This window comes from Ornithorhynchus anatinus, chromosome X1 (genome assembly GCF_004115215.2).
Source record: "Ornithorhynchus anatinus isolate Pmale09 chromosome X1, mOrnAna1.pri.v4, whole genome shotgun sequence".
NCBI classification, from domain to species: Eukaryota; Metazoa; Chordata; class Mammalia; order Monotremata; family Ornithorhynchidae; genus Ornithorhynchus; species Ornithorhynchus anatinus.
In genome coordinates, this window is record NC_041749.1 from 34,367,733 (window position 1) to 34,392,865 (window position 25,133).

A 25,133-nucleotide genomic window follows, 5' to 3' on the forward strand; every position below is an offset into this window, starting at 1 on the left:
GAGGTGGAGGAGCAGAGGGAAAAGGGGAAAATGAGGGTTTAACTGCGGAGAGGTAAAGGGGGGATGGCAGAGGGAGTAGAGGGGTTGTGATCCGGGGCGGGAGAAAGGCGTCTGGCTTGTGAAGAGATTCTCAGTTTTGTGTCCCTTCAACAGACGGTCAGCAAGCTGGTCATCCAGGAAGCCAATATCTCTGTCATGTACAAGTGCGTCACCTTCAACAAGGTGGGGCGGGACGAGCGGCTTATCTACTTCTATGTGACCAGTGAGTATCCCTCAGTGTGGCAGAGCCACCCTCCCCACCCTACCGTTCTTCCCCTCATCGCCCTCCCTCTCTCCCTCCCTCGCTATCCCCGGGTCATGGACGTCATTAAGCTTTGTAACCGGTCCTGGAGCCCTTTCTGCTGTAGCCAGGGGTGGCCACACTCTGAAATCCCATAGCCAGAGAGCCAGGCTAGAGCCTTGAGAAGCCCACCCAGGGCCCAGAGTCACCGTTGCGTGGGCCTTTCCCCGTGTTCCCTGGGAGCCTGGGTCTAGCCGAGTACTGGCGAATTAGGCTAGATTCTAACCAGCTCTGCCCTGGAGGCCAAAGCACAGCAGTCCCCTCCGTGCCTTTGGGAAAACTCCTCTCTTCTTGGGGCTTCTGAAGGTCTGTCGAGACTCCGGCTGGGAGCAGTGACCTGACATCAGTGGGCTCGGAGCAAAAGGCCAGAAGCAGGGGATGGGGGAGATGTAGCTGCAGGAAGCCCCTCGCACCACTGTCCTGAGCCTAGCAGTGTCTGTGACGGACCAGGCCCGGCTACGGGGCCTGAAGACCCAACTCCACGCAGTAGAGCTGCCCCTGCCCAATATTGGATTTCCCCCAATCTCCCACAGCCTCCTCTTTCACAGCACTTTAAGGCTAAGGAGAAGAAGGGGCAGCGGGGACAACAGCAAGGATGCTAGTATGCAGGCGTGGTTCTTTGGCAAGAGTGGTGGCTTCGGGGTGCTACTGGAGCTTTAAGTCCTAACAGCCCCACGGGGACAACTACCCACCGGAAATGATGATGATGGTATTTGTTAAGCGCTTACTATGTGCCAAGCACTGTTCTAAGCACTGGGGTAGATACAAGGCAATCGGGTTGTCCCACGTGGGGCTCACGGTCTTAATCCCCATTTTACAGATGAGGGAACTGAGGCACAGAGATGTTAAGTGACTTGCCCAAAGTCACACTGGCGACTGACAGAGCCAGCATTGGAACCCATGACCTCTGACTCCTAAATCCATGCTCTTTCCACTGAGCCACGCTGCGGGGCCGGCAGTTCCACCGTAACGTAGCCCACTACCGTTGTGTGGACTGGCCCGACCTGGACGCCTTGGCCCCGGGCCTTGGTTAGACCAGCTCAGTCCTGACCATTTTCCTCTGGGCCCTCGAAAATCACGGCCCGTGACTAGCTCCAGGACCCCGAGGGACCTCGTGGGGGGTGACATCAAGAAAGTCTCCAGTTCTCTTCCACCCGGAATCTCGCGAGTGGTGAGAGCGGCCCCTTCTGATACTGTAAAGCCCTCTGGGGAGGAAGGTGGTGAAAGTTGGATATCTCCAGACCTCTATCCTTCGCTCTCCAGGGGTCGCCCAGATTTATAGTCCCAGGCTGTAGGCAAGACCCTGCCGGTAGCCACCTGGATTGCCCGGGACATTAGTGCCCCCTGGTGCTCTGAATCCTCAAGGTAGCCTGAACCCCCCTGACTTTTTCCTCATGTGGCATTTCAAGAGTGTTTTCCTCGAAGAGTGGAGCTCGTAGCATAATCCGAACTCATGCCACCGTTATCTCCAACCCTGCGAGGCATAGGGGAAGGGGAGGATTTATTTTCCAAACTTCCATAACGGGCAACTGAGGCACAGAGAGGGAAGGGCCTCGCCGTAAGTGGTCCAGGGCAGCCGGGGATGCAGTCGGGAACGGAACCGGGCGCGTCACCTCCCCTCGGAACCCCGCCCAGGCCAAGAGGAGACCCCACGAATGCTCTGTCTCCCACAGCCATCCCCGATGGCTTCAAAATCGAGTCGCAGCCTTCGGAGGAGCCCATCGAAGGCCAAGACCTCAGCTTGAGCTGCAATGCGGTCAACTACACCTATGAAAACCTCCAGTGGTACCGACTCAACCTGTCCACCCTGCACGACGCCGAGGGCAACCCCCTGGTGCTGGACTGCAAGAACGTCCACCTGTATGCCACCCGGCTGCAGGGGGAGCTGAGCTTCGAGCCTAGCACCAACAATGCCGCCCTGACCCTCTCCATCCCCAACATCTCCCTGGGGGAGGAGGGCGATTACGTGTGCGAGGTGCAAAACCGCAAGACCCGGGAGAAGCACTGCCACAAAAAATACATCTCCGTGCAGGGTGAGGGACCTCAGGTTGGCTGGGCCGGTGGGGTGGGGGCGGAGGGAAGGGGTAGCTGGGAAGATGTGAAGCGGAGGAGGATGGTAACGAGCACACACTCTAGCCTGCTCTCGATTATCTGTTCTAGAGGGCCGGATGACATCGAGCAATCCATCAAAGGTGTCTACTTTTTCTTTCATTTATTGTCTATGATATCCGTTAAGCCCTTTCTACGTGTCACGCGCTGAACTGAGCACTGGGGCAGATACAGCTAAGCAGGTTGGACACGGTCCACGTCCCACGTGAGGCTCATGGTCTTAATCCCCATTTTACAGATGAGGTAACTGAGGCATGAAATAGTTAAGTGACTAGCCCAAAGTCACCCAGTAGACAAGTGGTGGAACTGGGATTAGAACCCAAGTCCTCTGACTCGCAGCCAGCCAGCCAGTCATATTTATTGAGCACTTACCTTGTGCAGAGCACTGTCTACGGACCCTCTCCCTTCTGGTCACTCGTAGCCTTGGATTTGATCCCTTTATTCACCATTCTCTCAGCCCCACGGCTCTTATGTACATATCTGTAATTTATTTACTCATATTATGTCTGTCTCCGCCTCTAGACTGTAAGCTCCTTGTGGGCTGTGAATGTGTCTACCAACTCTGCTATATTATATGCTCCCAAGGACTTAATAGCGTGCTCTGCGCTCAGTAAATGCTCAATAAATAGGATTGTTCGGTTGATCGAAAGGAACAAGGTAGGAAAGAGTGGGTCGGGAAGAAATGGAGGAAGGGGTGAGGGTGGGAGATATTGCTCAGGGATTAAGCCCAAGCCTGGATGGACTATGGCGGTTGTCAGGTTGGTCAGGTCCAGAGGTAGTGTGAGACCAGATGGGTCAGGTCGATTTGCTATTGCTTCCAGAGCAAAGGAGAACTCATGGCTTCTCTCTCCCAAGGAAGATCAGCTCACGGGCAGAGGAGCATCCCATCCGGAGGGGCAGAACTGGGACCAAATTTCCCTCTTCAAATCTCTGCTCCACTCCCTAGCTAACCACTGCCTTCCTTCTCCTCTTTCTTCAATCACTAGTGTTCACTGAGCATCCACGGGATGCATAGCATTATACCAGATGCCCGGGGAACAGAGTGAAATCAGTCCTATTTCCTGCTCTCAGGAAGCTTACCATCTTCTGTTCTACATCTCCCGCAGCCCTGGAGGTTCCCCGACTGAAGCAGAACCTGACCGACATCCTAGTGAACGTCAGCGACTCCATAGAGATGAGGTGTAAGGTGGACGGCGCCCACATCCCCGACATCAACTGGTACAAGGACGAGAAGCTGGTGGAAGAGGTTTCAGGTACCGGAGCCGATCTCCAAACTTTTGAGGGCTTAGGAGGTGAGCGGGGAAGGACTCAACTTGAAAGGAAGGGAATCTACTTTCAGAAGAGAAGTAACTGGTCAGTGAAGCCAGCAGTAGGAAGAGGCTGCGGGATTCCTCAATTTAATTTCCTTCTTCTCTGTCTCTCTCCTATCCTGGTCAGGCACGCGTAAACAGAGGGTCTGCAGGGCAGGGAGGGCCTGATCCAACATGACTGCTGCCCTGCTAGGATCATGACCCTGTAGGTTGTCCCTGAGTGTTCCGGGGAGGGTGAGAGGATGAGCTTGGCTCTGGTTGGGATTGGGATCCTGAGGCTGCCCTGGGTTTGCTCTAGAAGGGACCCAGGAGGGTCTCGCTCCAGCCCCACCTTCCAAGAACCTCCCCAAACCAAGAAGACGTAGGGTTGAGCTGGACCAAAGCGGACTGGCCCAACCAACCCACACCCCATTGCTGGGGCTTTGGGAAAATTGAGAGAAGGTGCTGATTGTTAGGGTCTCTTCCCTAATGACTTTGAGCGATTTATTAGAGACAAGCAGTGACAGTCCTTGAAAAGGAGACAGCCTTTCAGGGTGGGTGAATCAGGGGGTATGGGATGCCCCTAAAGCTAGAAGGCCTTAAATTATCAGCCTCCCAGATTATGCTTGGCTCTGTGCTTCACTCCAGCACTTGGCTTCAAGGCCTCCGGGCCCTTCCGCCAGCCCCCACCACTGCTCTCTGAATTCTTCCTAGGAATCGACCTCGCAGACTCAAACCAGAGACTGAGCATCCAGAGGGTAAGGGAAGAAGATGCTGGGAGATACTTATGCAGCGTCTGTAACGTCAAGGGTTGCGTCAACTCCTCTGCTAGCGTGTCTGTGGAAGGTAAGGAGGGCGGGGCTGCCAAAGGGACCTTGGAGGGAGGGTCGGTGGGTGGGACAGACAGGGAAGCGGCCCGGCATGCAAGAGGCCTGGGAGACGGAATCCGGCCCTTCCTTCTTCTTGTGGTTGCATTGGCTTCTTTGGTCTCTACCTTTGGAAGGTGGAGAGATGGAATCCCTGGTTCCCAGGGTGGTAGAGGGCAGAAGGGTGACTGTAGGGAGGACGCTGAACTCCTGACTCTCTTGAGATATTTCCCCAATCCTTTGTGTTACTAAACAGACAGGTGTAGGGATGATGATTTCGAGTATTCACTTAGGGAAGCTGAAGGTAAGTGACCAATCCAAGGTTGTACGGCAAATTCAGGGACTAGTAGTAATCAGTCAACAATGCTATTTATTGAGAGATTATTGTGTGCAGAGCACTGTACTAAGCACTTGGAAGAGTAATAATCAATATGGTATTTTTTAAGCGCTTACTATGTGCCAAGCACTGTTCTAAGCACCGGGGTAGATAAGGGTAATCAGGTTGTCCCATGTGGGCCTCACACTTTTAATCCCCATTTACAGATGAGGTGACTGAGGCCCAGAGAAGTTAAACGACTTGCCCAAGGTCACAGAGCGGGCTAGTGGGAGCCGAGATTAGAACCCACGTCCTCCGACTCCCAAGCCCTTGCTCTTTCCATTAAGTTACGACAAAGCAACAGCCTGGGTAGACACGTTCCCGGCCCTAAAGGAACTTATAGTCTAGTTGGGGGTGGAACAGACATTAAAATAAATTACAGATACGTACATAAGTGCGGTAGGAAGGAGCGTAGGATGAATATCAAATACTTAAAGGATTCATTCATTCAGTTTATTTAATCGCATTTATTGAGCGCTTACTGTGTGCAGAGCACTGTACTAAGTGCTTGGAAAGTCCAATTCGGCAACAGATAGAGACAATCCCTACCCAACAACGGGCTCGCGTAGGCGATGCCGAAGGGAGAGGGAGTAGGGGAAATAAGGGCTTAGTTGGGGAAGGCCTCTTGGTAGAGGTGTGATTTTAATAAGGCTTTAAAGGTGGGGAGAGTTGGGGGGGGGGGCGTCTGTCATACATGAAGGGAAAGGGAGTTGCAGGCCGGGGGGAGAATGGGGGCAAGAGGAAGGCAGTGAAAAGGATGAAAGCAAATGGGGGCTACTAGTAGTATTAATATTAGTAATATCAGTTGTTGTAATATTAATAATAACATTTACTGGGTACTGTTCTAGGCACTTGGCTCCCTACCCATAAAGTTCTTAGACTCTAAGGGAGGAGACAAACATAAAAATATTTACTGGGTACCCAAGGGAAAGGTGCTGTGGCTTTGAGGTGTGGGAGTTCACCATTCTGACGAGGCCTTTCCCCTCCTCTCTTTAGGGTCTGACGACAGGACCAACGTGGAGATCGTCATCCTCATAGGAACGGGGGTCATTGCCATCTTCTTCTGGATTCTCCTCATCCTCATCTTCTGTAACATTAAGCGGGTGGGTCCGTCGGTCTGCTCCAGAGCAATCTGGGAGGAGAGATGAAGATGGGGCCGGCCCGAAGGAGGGGTTGGTCCTATCATTGCCCTGTCTCCAGGCCTTTTCACTTCACTGCCTTGAGGTTCCTTGCTCCAGAAGGGTCAGGATTGGGTTGGGAAGTGAGTTTTTTGGAAAGCAAAAGTAGAATTTCAGGCACGAGGTGGGATTATGCTCCTTTCCAGAACAAGCAACATTGTGATAGAGTGGATGGATGGCGTTGACACAGGAGAGCCCGTTATGGGCAGGGATTGTCTCTGTTGCTGAATTGTACTTTCCAAGCGCTTACTACCATGCTGTGCACAAAGTAAGCGTTCAAAAAAATACGACTGAATGAATGAGAGAATGAAAGGCACAAAAGAGGAAAGAAGATGGAAGCGTTCGGCAAACCCCAAAGCTCATTTTGGCCTGCGCTTTTGCCCTACGGGAGCTCAAGGGCTTCTAAACTAAAAGGCTGAGGGTGGGCACTTGGGCAGATGCAGCCTATGGAATGAATCAGTGATATTTATTGAGCACTAATTATGTTCAGAGAACTGTACTAAGCACTTGGCGGGGGTACGTTACAACAGAATTAGCGGACACATCCCTGTCAGAACCCACAAAGGATGGGCCTGTGGAAGAAAATAAACTGGAAGCTAGCTGGGAGGTTGTGTTGGTTTGGGTTGATGAAAATGGGGCCCACCCGCCCCCTCCTCTCTGCCCATCGGGAGGAGGGCAGGAGGTTTTGGGCACTTGGCTGTAACCCCCTTCCTTGCCCCCCAGCCTGCTCATGCTGACATCAAGACCGGCTACCTGTCGATCATCATGGACCCCGGAGAGGTCCCCCTCGAGGACCAGTGTGAATACCTGCCCTACGACTCCAGCAAGTGGGAGTTCCCCCGGGAGAGGCTCCGTCTAGGTGAGGACCCCCCCCCCCGACTACACCCATACTCCTTGTGGTCCTGGGGTCCCCTTGTATAAGGCCTCGACCAGGACTTGATAAATTCGTTATGGCTTTATAAGTTGTAATCTATCCCCCTGGCATGTACGGCAATCACTAAGCCTTGCTGGCTTTGAGGGGTCCACGGGAAATCTCTCACAGGAGCCCCTGGAGTGTGGGGGTTCCTGCAGGCCCCCAAGCCTCCACGAGCGAAAAGAACAGAGCGGAGAGAAGCGGTGTGATCTAGTGGGTAGAACACGGGCCTCAAAGTCAGAATCCCGGCTCTGCCACTTTTATTAATAATAATGATAATAATGATATTAGTTAAGCACTTACTATGTGTCAAGCACTGTTTTAAGCACTGGGGTAGATGCAAGCTAATCAGGTTGGACACAGTCCTCATCCACACAGCGCTCACAGTCTTAATCCCCATTTTACAAGATGAGGGAACTGAGGCACAGAGAAGTGAAGGTATTTGCCCAAGGTCACCCGGGAGACAAATGGCAGAGCCGGGATTAGAACCCATGTCATTTGGACTCCCGGGCCTGTGCTCTATCCACTAGGCCATGCTGCTTCCCCCACTTTGCTTCTGTGTGACCTTGGGCACACTTAACTTCTCTGTGCCTCAGCTACCTCATCTGTAAAATGGGGATTAAGACCATGAACCCCATGTGGGACATGGACTGTCTCCAACCTGATTAACTTGTACCTAACTCAGTGCTTAGTACAGCGCCTGGCGCATAATAAACGCTTAACAGATACCATTGAAGAAAAAAAGAGAGAGGGAGATAGTGCAGCCACACACCTGGCTAGGGCGGCTGGCACTCGGAAGAATGAAATTCCATTTGGAAAGCTCATCCCGGAAACAGAGTCGCTGCCTGTGCAGCCCTCAGGCTGACCCCTCTCCAAGCGTGTGAACCCGGTGCTCCCACCCTCAGCGGTCCAGGCTGCCACGCTCCGGTTCCCACGCACCCCAGACCGGAGCAGCCAATTCCTCTCACCTTGCTGGGTGGTTGGTTTCCTGCCTCAGTTCTTCCTGCAGCCCCTCTCTTTTGTTGGGGGCTGGGGGGGAACCACACGGGCAGACAGCCACCTGGGAGGGGAGGATGCTGGTCCCCTTCCTTTTCCCTTCTGGCCCTTTTTTTTGTTGTTCTCTCAGTCGGTCTTTTCTTCCCTCAGGTCCTTTCCTGTTTTGCCTTTCCTCCTCCTCGTTTTCAGCCCTCCCTCTGCTCACTGACACTCCGGTCAGGTCCGCGTCCATCCCATGTTCTCCTTCTCCCCTTAGGTTAAGCTCCCGTTCCAACCTCACCTTGCTCGCCTGCCTCTCTTCTGTACCCCTCCATCCTACGCCACCCCGTTCCCCCTTCTAGTCTGGCCTAGCCCTCCCCGGCCCACCTCCAATCTGAACTCTTCCTGACTCTCCCCCACTCCCCACGTCCCAGTTCCCGATGCCAGCTCCTTGACCCGTTCCTCCCATTCTGTTCCTTGGCAGGAAAAATCCTGGGCCACGGAGCCTTCGGGAAGGTGGTGGAAGCCTCGGCCTTTGGCATCAACAAGAGCAACAGCTGTGAGACGGTGGCGGTTAAAATGCTGAAAGGTACATGGATGGGAGACGGGCGAGCAGAAGATGAGCAAGAGAAACTTTGGGGTAGCTGTCAAGGTTCTGCCCCCCATTGAACTCCCATGTGCTTTCTCCATTGAGCCTATCACAAGCCCAAACACTCATTTCCTATCTCTCAGCCTCCTGCCTCATCCTCTTCTAGGACCGCACTGGCATGGAGAAGAACATAGAGATTCCGTGAGAGAGATCCAGTGCTTAATTCAGTGATCTACACGCTGTAAATGTCTAATAAATACTTTTACTCTTCCTGGGAGTCCCTCCTGTGAGATAGAAAGTTCTGAGGCACGAACCTCTCCTTCTGTTTAGACCTATTTGTTCAGCGCTTGCTACATGCCAGGTACGTAGCCTGTGGCAAGCACTGGAAAAGATACAAGATATTCAGGTTGGACACAACCTCTGTCCCATCTAGGGATCACAGACTTAATCCCCATTTTAGAGAAGGGTAACAGGCGCAGAAAAATAAAGTGACTTGCTTGAGGTCACGCAGCAGGCAAAATTAGAACTCGAGTCCTCAGATTCCCAGCCCGTGCTCTTTCCACTAGGCCACACTGCTTCCCATTGCGTGACCCTCTTGGGCTCATACAGTGCTGAGAGCACTTTGCAACCATCAGGTGGGCCCACGCATTCTCTCTCCCTTTGCTGACTTGCTTGGCCAATAGCATCATCAGGAAGCTATTTATAGTCCATTTATCCTGTGTAATATTAGGGGCAGTCCAGTACTTGCTTAGACTAGAGCCCTGGCTGTGAACCTCTCATCCGATTTCCCCCAGAAGGTTTCCCAGGTGGCCCCGACAGGTCACTTCATTTGCCCTCCGCCGGATCTGTCGAGGTTCAAGCCGGATCCATCCCAGTTTGCGCTTTTGGCCCGTCGCAAGCTCGGACCCCATTCCCAGACCTTCTTTCCTGGCTGCAGTTCCTGTCTTTGGGTTGCTAGGAAAACACCGGGGGCAATTGGAAGTGGCTTCTCGTGGGAGACTTGATGAGGGGCCATACCAGGCCCAGGCATTCTTCCCAACAGATCCTCATGATTTCACACTCTGCTCCCGCTCCGCTCCCTCGGCTAATGTAGGCGGAAAGAGGTGCTGAGCTGAAAACATGCCTCTCGGGGGGACTTTTCTAAGCTCCCAGGAGAACCGGGCGGTTTAGCTATTAATGCTATTCGCCTTTGGTTTTCAAGCCTCTGACTTGTCTCTGGATTCCCCCTCTCTGAGAAAAGAGAAGCAGCATGGCCTAGTGGATTGAGCACAGGCCTGGGAGTGAGAAGAAGCCGGGCTCTAACCCGAACTCCGCCACTTCCCTGCCGTGAGACTTTGGGCAAGTTACTTGCTTTCTCTGTGCCTCAGTTACCTCATCTGAAAACTTCAATCGTATTTCAGCCGTATTTATTGAGCGCTTACCGTGTGCAGAGTGCTGTACTAATAATAATAATAATGTTGGTATTTGTTAAGCGCTTACTATGTGCAGAGCACTGTTCTAAGCGCTGGGGCAGATACAGGGTAATCAGTTTGGCCCCCGTGAGGCTCACGGATAATCCCCATTTTACAGATGAGGTAACTGAGGCACAGAGAAGTTAAGTGACTTGCCCACAGTCACACAGCTGACAAGTGGCAGAGCCGGGAGTCGAACCCGTGACCTCCGGTTCCGAAGCCCACGCTCTTTTCACTGAGCCACACTGTACTAGGTGCTTGGAAGACTACAGTGGAACGATAAACTGACACATTCCCTGCCCACGGTGAGTGTGCAGTCTAAAGGGAGCAAATCAGGGTGATGCAGAAGGGAGAAGGTGTAGGGAGCTTGCCCTGACCTGCCCTAAAATGGGGATTAAGACTGTGAGCCCCATGAAAGGACAGGGACCGGGTCCAACCTGATTAGCTTGTATCTACCCCAGCGTTTAGTACAGAGCCTGGCATATAGCGCTTAACAAATGCCATAAAAAAAAAAGTAAAGGCAGCCGGTATGCGCAACAGCTTTGCTAATCCTTTGGGACAAGGGAGTGTTGAGGGGGACCGCTCACCTCTCTGACGTCTGTTTCCAGAGGGAGCTACCGCCAGTGAACACAAGGCGCTGATGTCGGAGCTAAAGATCCTCATCCACATTGGAAACCACCTGAATGTCGTCAACCTGCTGGGCGCTTGCACCAAGCCCAACGGTAAGTGCCATTAAATGTCCGCGTAGGTGGCCGGGGTTCGAGACCAGGGGTCTTGAAGATTGGCAGCAGGGGTCGGGGTAGAGGAGACCGGTTGGGCCACCCCTAATAGGTTAGCCACTGAATAGGAAATACCCAAGCCCCAGTCTTGGGGGTTCCCTATCTTCATTTCTTTCCCCAGGGAGAGCCTGTCAATCAGTCAATCAATATATGGTATTTTTTGAGTGCTGTACGCAGAACACTGTACTAAGCGTTTGGGAGAGTGCAAAACAACAGAATAAGCAGACTCGCTCCCTGCTCGTAACGAACTTACAGTCAGTGGGTACAAAAAGCAGCGTGGCTCAGTGGAAAGAGCCCGGGCTTGGGAGTCAGAGGTCATGGGTTCGAATTCCGGCTCTGTCGCTTGTCAGCTGTGGGACCGTGGGCAAGTCACTTCACTTCTCTGGGCCTCAGTTACCTCATCTGTAAAATGGGGATTAACTGTGAGCCTCACGTGGGACAACCTGATTACCCTGTATCCACCCCAGCGCTTAGAACAGTGCTCTGCACATAGTAAGCGCTTAACAAATACCAACATTATTATTATTATATTTGCGTGAGAGTGTAATTGAGTATGTGTTTATGCTTATCCATTGTTATGGACAGGGAAAATGTCTACCAATGCTGTTGTATTCTCCCAAGTCCTTACTACGGTGCTCTGCGCAAAGTAAGTACTCAGTAAATAGGATTAATTGGTATTTACTGAGCACTCTACTAAGCACTTGGCAGAGAGTGCAATACAATAGAGTCGGTAGGTCCGTTACCTACCCACAAGGAGCTTTCAGTCTAGAGGGGGAGACGGACATTAAAATACATTATGGATATTTACCTAAGTGCTTTGGGGCTGAGGGTGGGGTGAATAGCACTGGATAAAGCACAGGCCTAGAAGTCAGAAGGTCAAGGGTTCTAATCCCCTGCTCTGTCACTTGTCTGCGGTGTGGCCTTGGGTAAGTCACTTAACTTCTATGTGCCTCAGTTACTCCATCTGTAAAATGGGGTTTGAGACTGTGAGCCCTATGTGGGACAGGGACTGTGCCCAACCCGATTTGCTTGTATCCACCCCAGTGCTTAGTACAGTGCCTCGCACAAAGTAAGAGCTTAATAAAGACCACAATTAGTATTATATCAAGTGCTTAAAGGGAACAAATCCAAGTATATAGGTGATGCAGAAGGGAGAGGGAGTCAGAGAAATGGGTAAATGGGGGAAGGAAGCTTTCGTCCAATGTTGGTTGACTGTACAGAGCTGTTTTTGCAAGGTTTTGTGTATACCAGGCAAAAGCCCACAGTCAGTCCACCAATCTCTGTAGGTGATTACCCACATTAAAGATTATTGAAGACAGACACATTTTTAAGATCTCCCCAGCAGTAATCCCACCCACCATTCACATTTCTCCTTCATTCCAGCACCGCACTCCTCAACTCTGAAAGAGCCACTTAAATATCCCTTTGACCCAGATCAAGCCCAGGTCACCTCTCCCTGTTTCCCGAATGGGGCCCAATCCCCTCCCTTCTCTTCGACTATTTAGAGTTATGTGTAAGCGCCTCGTGGGCAGGGATTGTGTTTCTCCAACTCTGTTGTGTTGTAGTAAAAGTAATTATGATTGAAGTATTTGTTAAGCTCTTACACATGCCAAGCACTGTATTAAGTGCTGGGGTAGATACAAGCTCATCAGGTCCCTCATGGGGTTAACCCTCTAAATAGGAGGGAGAACAGGTTTTGAATCCACATTATGCAGTTGATGGAACTGAGACGCAGAGAAGTAAATTGACTTACCCACGGTCACACAGCGGATACACGGTGGAGCCGGGATTGGAATCCAGATCCTCTGACTCCCAGGCCCGTGAGCCTTCCACAGTGCTACCTAGCACTTAGTATAGTGTTCTGCATACAGTAAGTGCTTAATAAATTATTTTTGATTGATGGATTTCTTCCGTTATAGTTGAGTCCACAAAGGTGGCGAGGGAGTGATGTGCCTTTTGAGGGGAGCTGGCACCTAGTTACCCATGGCAGTACCTCTGGGCTACGGGGAGAGAAGAACTGTGTAATCGATCGACTTGGCAACGTATTACAGCCCAGGAGGCTCCAATTCACATGGTGGGGAAGCAGAGTGATGCTGCTCTTTGGGCTGTGTCCCAAGGGACAGACACAGCTGCTTCCACTCTGTGAGTTGGACGGGTTGGGCCTCCGTGACCTCAGCGTCCACTCTTCCTGTACATCCCAATGTTTCCCAGCCCTACCCATGCCCAAGGGGACCCTCATTCTCTACCGGTGCCCTCTGGAAGTGCCACGCTCACCACACCCTTCTTCCTCTCTCTTTCCTCTTCCAGGACCTCTCATGGTCATCGTGGAGTTCTGTAAATACGGGAATCTTTCCAACTACTTGCGGACCAAGCGCGAAGGATTCAGCCCGTTCAGGGTAGGCTGCCTCCTTTGCTCTTCAACGTACTTGTGGGGCTGGGGGGGGGGGGGGTACGGGGTAGCACCTCCTTTACCATACAAGAGAACAGTTTGTGTAGATGTACCAAATGGTAGAAAAATTCTACATGTCTATGTGTGGCCCCTAAATAAAATCCTAATGGAGGCCCGAGTCCTAGAACAGGACTGACAAGAGTTCTACGACAGAGTTCCAGGGCTTTGGTATTCCTCTGCCGAAGTGGCCCCTCCAAGTCCAAGTTGGGGCGTTATCTCAGAGCCCCCTCCCCGCCGCAGTGATTAGAGTGCTTCACGCTCTCCTCTGTGACCCTGTCCGTATCCTCAGGAGAAGCCCCCAAGGCTGAGGAGCCAAGTCCGCTCCATGGTGGAAGCGGTGAAGGCAGACCGGAGGAGCCGAGCCGGGACCAGTGACAGCGCCATCTTCGTCAGGCTGCTGATGGGCAGGAGCCAGCCCGCCCGGGCCCAACCTGTCCAGGAAGGTGAGGAGGTCTGAAAACTCTCCAGATGATAGCCTTGCAAAGCACTGGCCCCGAAGTAACAGAATGACTGGCAACACATCACACCAGTCCCACCGTAGTCTGGATTTCCAGTGACGGGCAGAGGGTTGTTTTATTGTTGCACTGGGTTGCAGGATCCTCCATGTAGTGCCGCGTCTCTTCCCCTGAAGATACTAAGAGAGAGTGCCAGTGAGCGTCGGAGGCTGGCGAAGTCAGTCAGGCTGTCGATCACATTATTGAACATCCTTGGGGTGCCTACCAAATTGGATATGAAGATACCAGGTTGAAGACTGAGAAGCAGCGTAGTCTAGTAGATAGAGCATGGACCTGGGAATCAGAAGGACCTGGGTTCCAATTCCGGCTCCGACACTTGCCTGGTGTGGGATCGTGGGCAAGTCCCTTCACTTTTCTGTGCTTCAGTTACCTCAGCCGAAAATGAGAATAGAGACTGTGACTCCCACGTGGGACATGGACTATAACCAAACTGATTAGCTTTCACCTACCCCCAGCAGTTAGTACAGTGCCTTGAACAAAGTAAGTGCTTAACAGGCGCCATTAAAAAAATAAAGCCTACATAGTTCTCTGCCAACAGAGAGATTACAGTTGAACAGAAGAAACGAGTAGATAACTATAATCCATAAAAAGAGAATCAATAATTAGGGTTGGGAGGGGAAGGGTAAGTAATGCATTGTCTGAGAGAAGTTTCAAACTCAGTCTTCTGGATCTCTCTAACTAGGAATTATTATTGTTATTATTATTACTATCAGTAAGCACTTATGGTGGACCAACCATTGTGGTAGATACAAAATAAGCAGGTCAGGCACATTCCTATCTCATAAGGGGTTTCAATCTAAAGGGGAAGGAGAACAGGTATTTAATTCCCCATTTTACATATGAGCAACAGAGAGGTCAAGTGACTTGGCTGTGGTAATTCAGCAGACAAGTGGAGGACTCGGCTCTCACTCGCAGACCTGGGCTCTTTCGGCTAGGCTGCTTCTTGATGGGATATTTCTTTTCCCATCCCTGACAGGAAAGTCCCTATCTTAATGCCAAACAACGCTGCTCCCAGCCTTGTGGAAGTCTGTAGGTGTTGAAAAGGTCAGGCAGCACCTGGGTCAGGTCATCATCAAAGTGCTTACACTGTACCTAGCAACCGTACAAAGTGCTTGGGAGAGCTCATGAGTTTTTTGCCGGTGATTCACAGACGTAAATTTCCCCTTGTTTGTTTGGAACAGTGGATGATCTGTGGCAAAGCCCACTGACCATGGAAGACCTGATCTGCTACAGCTTCCAGGTGGCCAGAGGAATGGAGTTCCTGGCTTCCAGAAAGGTGAGTTGGCTTTAGAATCTGGTGAAATTGCACTCGGCACACTTCCAGGAGGACACCGCGTGACTTCCAGAAACCAAGCATTAGAGGGTTCTAAAGCAACTGTAAAATATCTGACACAGGAAAGGCAGACCACCATTTAATGCCTTATCTTGGAGGAGGAGAAAAACCAGAGTTCAGTGGGGTGGAATGAGTAGTTTTTTCATTCTCTCCAGCTTTCCCCCAGGCACATGAGAGAGAGGCGTCTTTGTGTTCTGTGTTGTTGATCAAAACCTTTGGTGGAGTGTGGTACATAACTTATATTTGCTTCGGAACAATTGACTGTCAGCAGCTGGCCACTGATGAACTAGGACAATCTGACCCCATGCACAGTAAATAAATTGTCAAGGAAAGAAAAGAAAAGTGATAAACGACTGAATGGTTTGTCCAGCCAAGAAGCAACAGGTTGGATGGGATAGAGTGGTGTTTGTGGGTGGGGAAGGGAGGACATGTTTAGTTGGGCCCTGGAGATTTAACAGCCGTTATTACTATTATTATTATTATTGTTATTAGAAGCAGCGTGGCTCAGTGGAAAGAGCCCGGGCTTGGGAGTCAGAGGTCATGGGTTCGAATCCCGGCTCTGCCACCTGGCAGCTGTGTGACTGTGGGCAAGTCACTTCACTTCTCTGGGCCTCAGTTCCCTCATCTGTAAAATGGGGATGAAGACTGTGAGCCTCACGTGGGACAACCTGATTACCCTGTATCTACCCCAGTGCTTAGAACAGTGCTCAGCACATAGTAAGCACTTAACAAATACCAACATTATTATTATTATCACTATCATTATTATGTTAAGCACTTACTATGTCTTCTAAACGCCATTCTAAGCATTGGGGTAGATGCAAGTTAATCAGGTTGAACCCAATCCCTCCCACATGGGGCTCACAGTCTGAGTAGAGGGAGTAGGATTTAATCCCCAATTTACCGTTGAGGCAAAGGAGAAGTGAAGTGACTTGCCCAAGGTCACCCAACAAGCAATTAGGGGAGCCGAGGTTGGAACCCAGGTCCTCTGACTCTCAGGCCCTCTGACTCTTTCCACTAGGCCATGCTGTTATATATAAACCTGGGAATATCCTGCAAGATTCGGTTCTGAATTGAACCCGGTGTTGTTGGGATTGTGGATGTGTCAGAGAAGCAGTGAGTCTCAGGGTGAATTTCCATCTGAGGGCTGGCCGGCCAGATTAAAGCCTAGGTCTCTGGGCCTGCGGACCCCTAAAATTCTGGCTTCTTGATTTCACTTTGTTATAGAGGGAAGCTTCCTGGTATTTCCATTTCTTATTTCCTCTAGGGAGACCTTTGTCTCGGATTCTTTCTGAGCTCCTCTCGCTCTCATTTTCCCCTAGTGCATCCACCGAGACCTGGCGGCACGCAACATCTTGCTGTCGGAGAACAACGTGGTGAAAATCTGTGACTTTGGGTTGGCCCGGGACATCTACAAGGATCCTGACTATGTCAGAAAGGGCAGTGTAAGTTCGGGGTCTGAGATCAAACGCTCTTCGATAGGGAGGCTTACAATAAATACATTTTTCCAAAAGTGAGTGAAATCTCCTCAGTGGGAAAATCATTCAGATGCCTCATCCTGCTAGGAATGCCAGCATCTAGTAACACCAGCAGGAGTAATCAATCGGTGGTATTTGTTGGATGGTTATTGTATGCAGAGCACTGTGCTAAGCTCTTGGGATAGTACGGTACAACGGAGTTGGTAGAAATGTCCCCTGCCCAACAAAGAATGCACAGTCTAGAGGGGGAGACAGATATTATAGATTACGGTTTGTATGTAAGTGCTGTGGAGCTGAGGGTGGGGGGATTATCAAGTGTTTAAAGGGTACGGACCAAGTACATGGGTGAAGCAGAAGGGAAAGATAGCCGGGAAAATGAGTGTTTTGTCGGGGAAGGCCTCTTGGAGGATTTATGCTTTTAGAAGGGCTTTGAAGATGGGAAGAGTGGTGGTCTGTCATATATGAAGAGAGAGGGAGTTCTAAGCCCGGGGGAGAATGTAGGCAACGGATCAGTGGTGGGATGGACATAATTGAGATAAGGTAAGTAGGTCGACATTAGAGGAGCAAAGTTTGTGGGCTGGGTTTTAGTAGGAAATCCGCAAGGTAAGTAAAGCCGACAGAATGCCTTCAAGTCAATGATAAAGAATTACTGTTTGTTGTGAAGGTGGATGACAGCATGGATTAAGTGCCTTTTATGTGCAAAGCACTGTGCTAGGTGTTTAGGAACATGTCTGAGAAGTAAAAGATATGGTCCCTGCCAGTCTAATTGGGGAGACATGTAGGTATAAGCGACCAAATATTCAATGAGTGACAGAATTGAATAAATTAATAAACTGACATATACATGAAGATTGAAGTTTTTGATGGGGTGGCATGACCAGAAAGTGGAGGGATTATTATTATTATTATTAAATTTGTTAAGCACTTACTATGTGATCAACACTGTTTTAAGAACTGGAGTAGATGCAAGTAAATCAGGTAGGACACAGTCCCTGTCCCACACGGGGCTCAGAGGCTAAGTAGGAGGGAGAACACGTATCTTATCCCCATTTTTACATGTTAGGGAACTGAAGCCCAGAGAAGCAAAGTGACTTGCCCTAAATCACACAGCAGGTAAGTGATAGAGCAGGTATTGGAACCCAGGTCATCTGACTCCCGGGCCTATTACTATATTACTCTGCTTCCATCTCTCAGCTGCCTAAAATACCTGTCCATCTTAATCCATTCACAGGCCCCAAATCTCCCCATCAATCAACCTGCCAGGAATGTATGTACTTCTTTGTTGCTATAAGGGAGAGAATTATTGGACCAGTGACTTTGTTTTAATTTGAGTGGTCTTGCCACTCTCCTTATCTCTTTTCAGCAGTGAGCACACTAGGAGACACTTGCTAAAAATTGTCATAAATATTGTACCAGGAATAATAGTGTGTTCCAGGATAGTATTATTAATATCTCCTGTAGATTTTAAGCTCCTTCAGGGCCAGGATTCTGCTTACCAATTCTGTTGTACTCTTCTAAGTACGTAATACAGTGCTCTACATACAGTAACCGCTCAGTCAACATCACTGGCTGATTCACTTGAATTGAGGTAATACTTTTATCTCTTTTACCTCAATTAACTCATTTTATCCCTAAAACACCCCGGGGAAGTAGGGAGAGGCAGGCATTATTTATTATACCCGTTTTGCAGTCAAGGAAAAGCAGGCACCGAGTTGTTGAGTAAATTGTCCAAAGCCACACGGCAAGTCAGGAGAAGAGTCGCGGCTATCACCCAGATGTTCCCACTCCCCGAACTTTGGTCTTTCCACCAGACCTTGTTGCTATCCCCTCCATGAACGAGATTCCCGAGGGTGTTTTGCTTGACTCTGTATGCTTCTCTTTCCCAGGCCCGCCTCCCTTTGAAGTGGATGGCTCCAGAAAGCATCTTTGATAAAGTCTACACCACCCAGAGTGATGTCTGGTCCTTTGGAGTTCTGCTCTGGGAGATCTTTTCTCTAGGTAAGTGGATAATGGGGAGCCTGGAGAAGAATCAAAGGGACAGCAGAGGTGTCCTCGGAGAAGGAGAAGTGTCTCTTTCTTCAGCACCGGCTGTTATAAGCTCATTATGGGCAGGGAACGCGTCTACTAATTCTGTTGTAGAATTGTGCTTAAATACCATTGATTGATTGATTGATTGATTAGGAGGTGGACGAAGAAGGTGGTAGGGGGCAGAGAGGGAGTCTTCCTCTATAGGTGCGGGGAGGAAAGGTAAGGACTTAACTCCTAGAGATTTGGAGAGACAGATCAAATAGGAGTTGGGTCCCTGTGTTGTTTGTTCATTCATTCATTCATTCAGTCAGTCATATGCAGAGCACTGCTCAGCATTTGGGAGAGTAAAATACAACAATAAACAGACACATTCCCTGCTCACAACGAGCTTGCAGTCGAGAAGAGGGGGAGACAGACATTAATATAAATAAATTACAGATATGTACATAAATGCTGTAGGGCTGGATGGGGGGAAGAAAAAAGGGAGCAAGTCAGGGCGACGCAGAAGGGACCGGGAAAAGAGGAAAGGGGGGTTTAATCAGGGATGGCCTCTTGGAGGGAATGTGATTTCAGACTGTGCTTCCCTCACTCAAAACCATCGTGTAATTGTCTAGGTGCATCACCATACCCTGGAGTGCAGATAAATGAGGATTTCTGCCAGAGACTGAAGGATGGTACCAGAATGAGAGCTCCAGAATATGCCACAGCCGAAATGTGGGTCTCAGACATCAGCCCCAAATAGACACCGGTCACCTCGTGCAAGGCCGGAAACTAAGTCCAACCAAGCGCCCCTCTGGGGTGCCCTGAACCAGAAGGGTTTGCTCTCAATTGCCATTAAGATGGAGTTGATGTAATAGTCGGTAGAAACCCAGAAGTTTCATGCAAAAACTGGTTTTTAGGGTCCGTAATGAGCCTCCGAATGAAAAGTTTATCCTGGAGTCTGTGTGGAATGACTCAGTCTGAGTAGGAGGCAGCCCCTTTCTTCATCCCCATGAGGCCATTGTCTTATTTAATTTCCCCAAAGTAGAAATAAAGGAATGAGCTAATTTGGAAAACAGAATTGTTTTCTTCTCTTGACAGATACCGCATTATGCTGAGCTGCTGGTACGGAGATCCTAAAGAGAGACCTACGTTCTCGGATTTGGTGGAGATCCTAGGAGACCTATTGCAGGAAAATGTTCAGCAGGTGAATCCCTTGCATCCCTTTTTATCCCAGCACTAACTGGTACTGGTCTGGTTGAGTCAGGCAATGGCACTGGGCTGGTAGTCTCAGATTTTGACACTGGGCTGGTTGTCTCAGACTATGGCAGCGTACTAATTGTCTCAGACATCGGTACTAGACAGACTGTCTTAGAAAATGAGAGTGTGAGCCTGAGAGTCGGAAGGACCTGGGTTCTAATCACAGCTACACCTTTTATCTGCTCTGTGACCTTGGGCAAGTAACTTCTCTGTGCCTCAGTTACCTCACCGGTAAAATGGGGATTATGACTGTGAGTCCCATGCTTGTTAAGGGCAGGGAAAGTGTCTGCTAATTCTGTTGTATTGTACTCTCCCAAGAACTTAGTACAGTGTTCTGCAAATAGTGAGTGGTCAATAAATACGATTGACTGATTGATATGGGACATGGACTGTGTCCAACCTGATGGGATTGTATCTATCCAGCCCTTACTACAATGTCTGGCACATAGTAAGTACTTAACAAATACAAAAAAAAAAAATGACACTGATCAGTTTGTCTCAGAGAATAGTACGGGGAAGGTTATCTCAAGCAGAGGGGCCTAGTGGATAGAGCACAGGCCTGCAAGTCAGAAGGAACTAGGTTCTAATGCTGGCCCCTCCACTTGTCTGCTCATTTAACTTCTCTGTGCCTCAGTCATCTCATCTATAAAATGGGCATTAATACAATGAGCCCTCTGTGGGACCTGGACGGTGTCCAACCTGATTGGTTTGTATCTTCCCCCGTGCTTAGTAACAGTGGCTGTCACATTGTAAGTGCTTAACAAATAATGGTTTTTTAAAGAAGGAATTGTGTCCATCAATTCTATTTTTTTTTGCATTCCCCAAGAGCATAGTTCAGTAAGTGCTCAGTAAATGCCATTGATTGAGTGAATGGTGGATTTCTGTGGGGAGAATATTCTGCTTTTTTTTTTATGGTATTTGTTAAGTGCTTATTATGTGCCAGGCACTGTACTAAGTGCTGGTTTCAGTACAAGTTAATCAGTTTGGACATAGTCCCTGTCCAACATATGGCTCACAGTCTTAATCCCCATTTTAGAGACGAAGTAACTGAGGCACAGAGAAGTAAAGGATTCACCCAAGTGATGGAGCCTGGATTAGAACCCAGGTCATTCTGATTCTCAGGCCTGTGCTCTATCTACTAGACTCTGCTGCTTTGGCTGAGTGCCCCAATCCGGGGGATTTATTTCAAGTTTGGGCCACAGAATAATAATAATAGCTCTGTCTCTGAAGCTTTCCCTCTCCTTCTCACCAGGAGGGGAAGGACTACATCCCCCTCAATGACTCCCAGAGTTCCGAGGACGACGGCTTTTCCCAGGTGCCCTCCTCTGCCCACCAGAACTCCGACGAAGAGGAATTTGACATGAGACTCCGCTGCCATAGTCTAGCAGCAAGGTAAGGCTCTATATTCCGTCTGGTGATCAGACCAAATGGGATTAGATGGGAAAGCAACTTGGAAACTACTGAGGAAGAAATCCGAGAAATACTAGAGTCTCGAGTGTTTTAGATGGTCCTGAAATCAGACCGTCAGCATTTACAGGAGTCCTGTTTGAGTCTCGGAAATAAAAGATGCCCAGCTGGGGGAGATTGTCCGTTGGTTTTCAGGGGGAGCCCATATTTTTCCCCGCTCCTCCTCAGTTCCAGTAACACTGTGATTGAGTAGCTGGGAGCTTAGGCTCATGGAGGTCAAAGGGGAAAATGACCTTGTCAGCTCATTTTATGGGCTAATTCTGTTGTACTGAACTCTCCCAAGTACTTAGTATAGTAAGACATTAGCACTTAGTAAAACTCACCTCCTCCAAGAGGCCTTCCCAGACTGAGCTCCCCTTCTCCCTCTACTCCCTCTACCACCCCCCCCTTCACCTCTCCGCCGCTTAACCCTCTTTTCCCCCCATTTCCCTCTGCTCCTCCCCCTCTCCCTTCCTGTCCCCTCAGCACTGTACTCATCTGCTCAACTGTATATATTTTCATTACCCTATTTATTTTGTTAATGAGATGTACATCGGCTCGATTCTATTTAGTCGCCATCGGTTTTTACGAGATGTTCTTCCCCTCGACTCTATTTATCGCCATTGTTCTCGTCTGCCCGTCTCCCCCGATCAGACCGTAAGCCCGTCAGACGGCAGGGACCGTCTCTATCTGTTGCCGACTTGTTCATTCCAAGCGCTTAGTCCAGTGCTCTGCACATAGTAAGCGCTCAATAAATACTATTGAATAGTAATCGCTCAGTTAATACTAGTGATTGATTGATTCTCATTCTAGACTGTAAATGCATTGCGGGCAGCGAATTTGTCTGGTGATTGTTATATTGTACTCTCCCAAGCGCTTAGTACAATGCTTTGCACACAGTAAGCACTCCATTCATTCAATTGCATTTATTGAGCGCTTACTGTGTGACATTCCCTGCCCACGACGAGCTTACAGTCTAGAGTGGGGGAGGCAGACTTCAATACAAATAAATAAAATTACAGTTATGTACTTAAGTGCTGTGGGGCTGTTAGACGGGGAAGAACATGTGCCTAAATACGACTGAATTTATGAAAGTTCACTTGGTCCATTTATTGACAATAAAGGATGATTTCCTTCAAGCACTGCCCAATTTGATTAGACATTTACTGACAGTTTGCTGTGGGCAGAATACTATGCTAAGAACTTGAGAGACTAGCAGTAGTTAGTAGACATGATCCCTGCCCTCAAGGAGCTTATAGAAATGATATTTATTATTCTATTTATTTTATTAATGATGTGTATATATCTATAATTCTATTTATTTATATTGATGCTATTGATGCCTGCGTACTTGTTTTGATGTCGGTCTCCCCCCTTCTACATTGTGAGCCCGTTGTTGGGCAGGGATCGTCTCTATTTGTTAGTGCTTAGTACAGTGCTCTGCACACAGTAAGCGCTCAATAAATATGATTAAATGAATAAATGAACTTGGTGTTGCTTCCCTTCCTCCCTTGGGATTGACCTTTTTTGTTTACTGAGTACATAAAATTAGTCTTGCTTTAAGATCAATCAATGGTATTTATTGAGCACGTACTGTGTGCAGAGGATTGTACTAAACGTTTGGGAGAGTACAATACAACAGAATCGGTAGATACGTTCCCTGCCCACAATGAACTCGAGGGACACTATTGTACATTTTGGGTCTTCGGCATAACTCCCTTCAACACCGTTTTTCTAAGCCAGCCTCCCCCGTCCTCTCCCTCATACTCTCCTTGATAAAAGGAGGATAAACTCTGTTTCACAGGATAAACTGCTTAATGTTGGCATTTGTTAAGCACTTACTATGTGCAGAGCACTGTTCTAAGCGCTGGGGTAGATACAGGGTAATCAGGTTTTCCCACGTGAGGCTCACAGTCTTCATCTCCATTTTACAGAGGTGGCAACTGAGACCCAGAGAAGTGAAATGACTTGCCCACAGTCACACAGCTGACAAGTGGCAGAGCTGGGACTAAGGTCATGCTTAGGCCATGAGTTCCATGAGGGATGGGTACCGTGCCCAAATTTTTGATCTCTTATCTACCCCAGCACTTAGCACAGCGCTAAGCATATAGCCCGTAAATACCACAATCACTATTACCATTCAGAGCTGACAAGTAGTGGTGTTCGAGTTAGGGAAGTGGCTCTGGGGAGGGTGGAAGGACGGGAAATGTTAGGAAAACCTGAGTGGGGCATGTGATGCTAAAGTCATTACTGCAGCAGATCATTACTGCAGCATTTCCTTCTGCAGGGAGTCAGAAAGTTATGAGTTCTAATCCCAGCTCTGCCACTTGTCTGCTCTATGACCTTGGGCAAGTCACTTCACTTCTCTGTGCCTCAATTTCCTCTTCTGTAAAATGGGGATTGAGACTGTGAGCCCTATTTGGAACAGGGATTGTGTCCAACCTGATTTGCTAGTATCCACCCCAGTGCCTTAAATACAGTGTCTGGCACTCAATAAGCGCTTAACATATGCCAGAATTGTTATTATGATTTTTCTGCACTGTACATTTTCTTCAAACAGATACTATAATTGTGTGTCGTTTCCTGGTTGTTTGACCGGAGGGAATCAGATAAGGTGTCCATCCAGAATAAAAACCTTTGAGGAGTTTCCCATGACACACACGATGTATAAGACACACCCGGTAAGTTATGGCGGTGGGGAGGGTGAGTTAAGTTATTTGAAGTCTGCAGAGTTTCAGTCTGAAGCAGGAAAGTACAGCAGGGCCAGTTCAGTTCATCCATCAAACACCTGATGGGGAGGTCCTCCCACAGACTGCCTGGGAATACATCACCCAATCCCTTTTACCGGCTCCCCTGTGGGTTAGAGTGAGTCTTTCAAGGGTCATCTCACTTTTGCTGGCCCTGAACAATCTCATTTTGGAAAAATGACACCACAGACCTGTCATGATGACTGAATACAAGCTGTCCACCACAGGACACCCCAGCTTCATGTGATATTTTCCCTGTTCCCATTACTTCCTCTATTTGCTTTTATTAAAAGTCTTATCTCGGCTCTGTGTACCAAGTGGTAAGAATGACTCATCTGTCAAAGATAAGAATGATTAAGCCTCCTTTGTCTCCTTACAGGACAACCAGACAGACAGTGGGATGGTCCTGGCATCTGAGGAATTCGAGAGGATAGAAAACAGACACAGAAAAGAAGGTGGATTCAGGTAACTTCTCTTTCTCAGCCGCTGAACAGATCATTTTCTGACCTTTAGAGCAGTGTCTCTGGGCTTCGATTTTTCCATTTGCAGAATGGTGTAACCATATTTAGTTTATAAAAAACTATGAATTGAAGGATTTATCATAACATGCAGTAACTCCATCCACTACCCTTTCCAAACATCAGTTTTGCCATCTAATGACTCTCAGGATTCAACTCATAGATGTCCATTCCGCCAGGGTGACTCTCAACCTCAATCATCCCAGGTCTGTGAAAAAGACCTGAGAGTCTCCTTTCATGGCAGAAAAGGCCAAAAACGGTGGCTTTCTGGCCTTTGAGCCATTTGAAGACTGCCCCCTTCCAGCTCTCATCTCCCCCCACCCCACCCCACCCCAAAATAAATTCCTGCCCAGTTTATGCTTCTTCACTCAGAATGAAAAGTTGGCATTACTGCTGCTGCTGAATATCTGTCTCTGTTACCAGCATGCAATCAGTCAATCAGATTTATTATAATGTTGGTATTTGTTAAGTGCTTACTATGTGCAGAGCACTGTTCTAAGCGCTGGGGTAGACAT

General features: G+C 49.0%; 1 protein-coding gene across 2 annotated transcripts in view; it reads left to right on the plus strand.

The window, feature by feature from the left end:
* The window catches only part of FLT4 (fms related receptor tyrosine kinase 4), a 99,975-nt gene that overhangs the window by 69,097 nt on the left and 5,745 nt on the right, over positions 1-25,133 (plus strand). Inside the window, exons 12-29 of one of the 2 annotated variants that reach the window (XM_029051462.2) lie at positions 154-262; positions 2,014-2,373; positions 3,556-3,702; positions 4,453-4,584; positions 5,977-6,083; positions 6,882-7,017; positions 8,531-8,635; positions 10,695-10,808; positions 13,173-13,261; positions 13,604-13,757; positions 15,011-15,105; positions 16,485-16,607; positions 18,527-18,638; positions 19,283-19,382; positions 19,749-19,854; positions 21,160-21,299; positions 23,914-24,034; positions 24,480-24,565. In XM_029051462.2, the coding sequence (XP_028907295.1) occupies positions 154-262; positions 2,014-2,373; positions 3,556-3,702; positions 4,453-4,584; positions 5,977-6,083; positions 6,882-7,017; positions 8,531-8,635; positions 10,695-10,808; positions 13,173-13,261; positions 13,604-13,757; positions 15,011-15,105; positions 16,485-16,607; positions 18,527-18,638; positions 19,283-19,382; positions 19,749-19,854; positions 21,160-21,299; positions 23,914-24,034; positions 24,480-24,565 (2,336 nt within the window). The remainder of the gene's footprint in view (positions 1-153; positions 263-2,013; positions 2,374-3,555; positions 3,703-4,452; positions 4,585-5,976; positions 6,084-6,881; positions 7,018-8,530; positions 8,636-10,694; positions 10,809-13,172; positions 13,262-13,603; positions 13,758-15,010; positions 15,106-16,484; positions 16,608-18,526; positions 18,639-19,282; positions 19,383-19,748; positions 19,855-21,159; positions 21,300-23,913; positions 24,035-24,479; positions 24,566-25,133) is intronic. The other variant, XM_029051463.2, reaches the window with a different exon arrangement.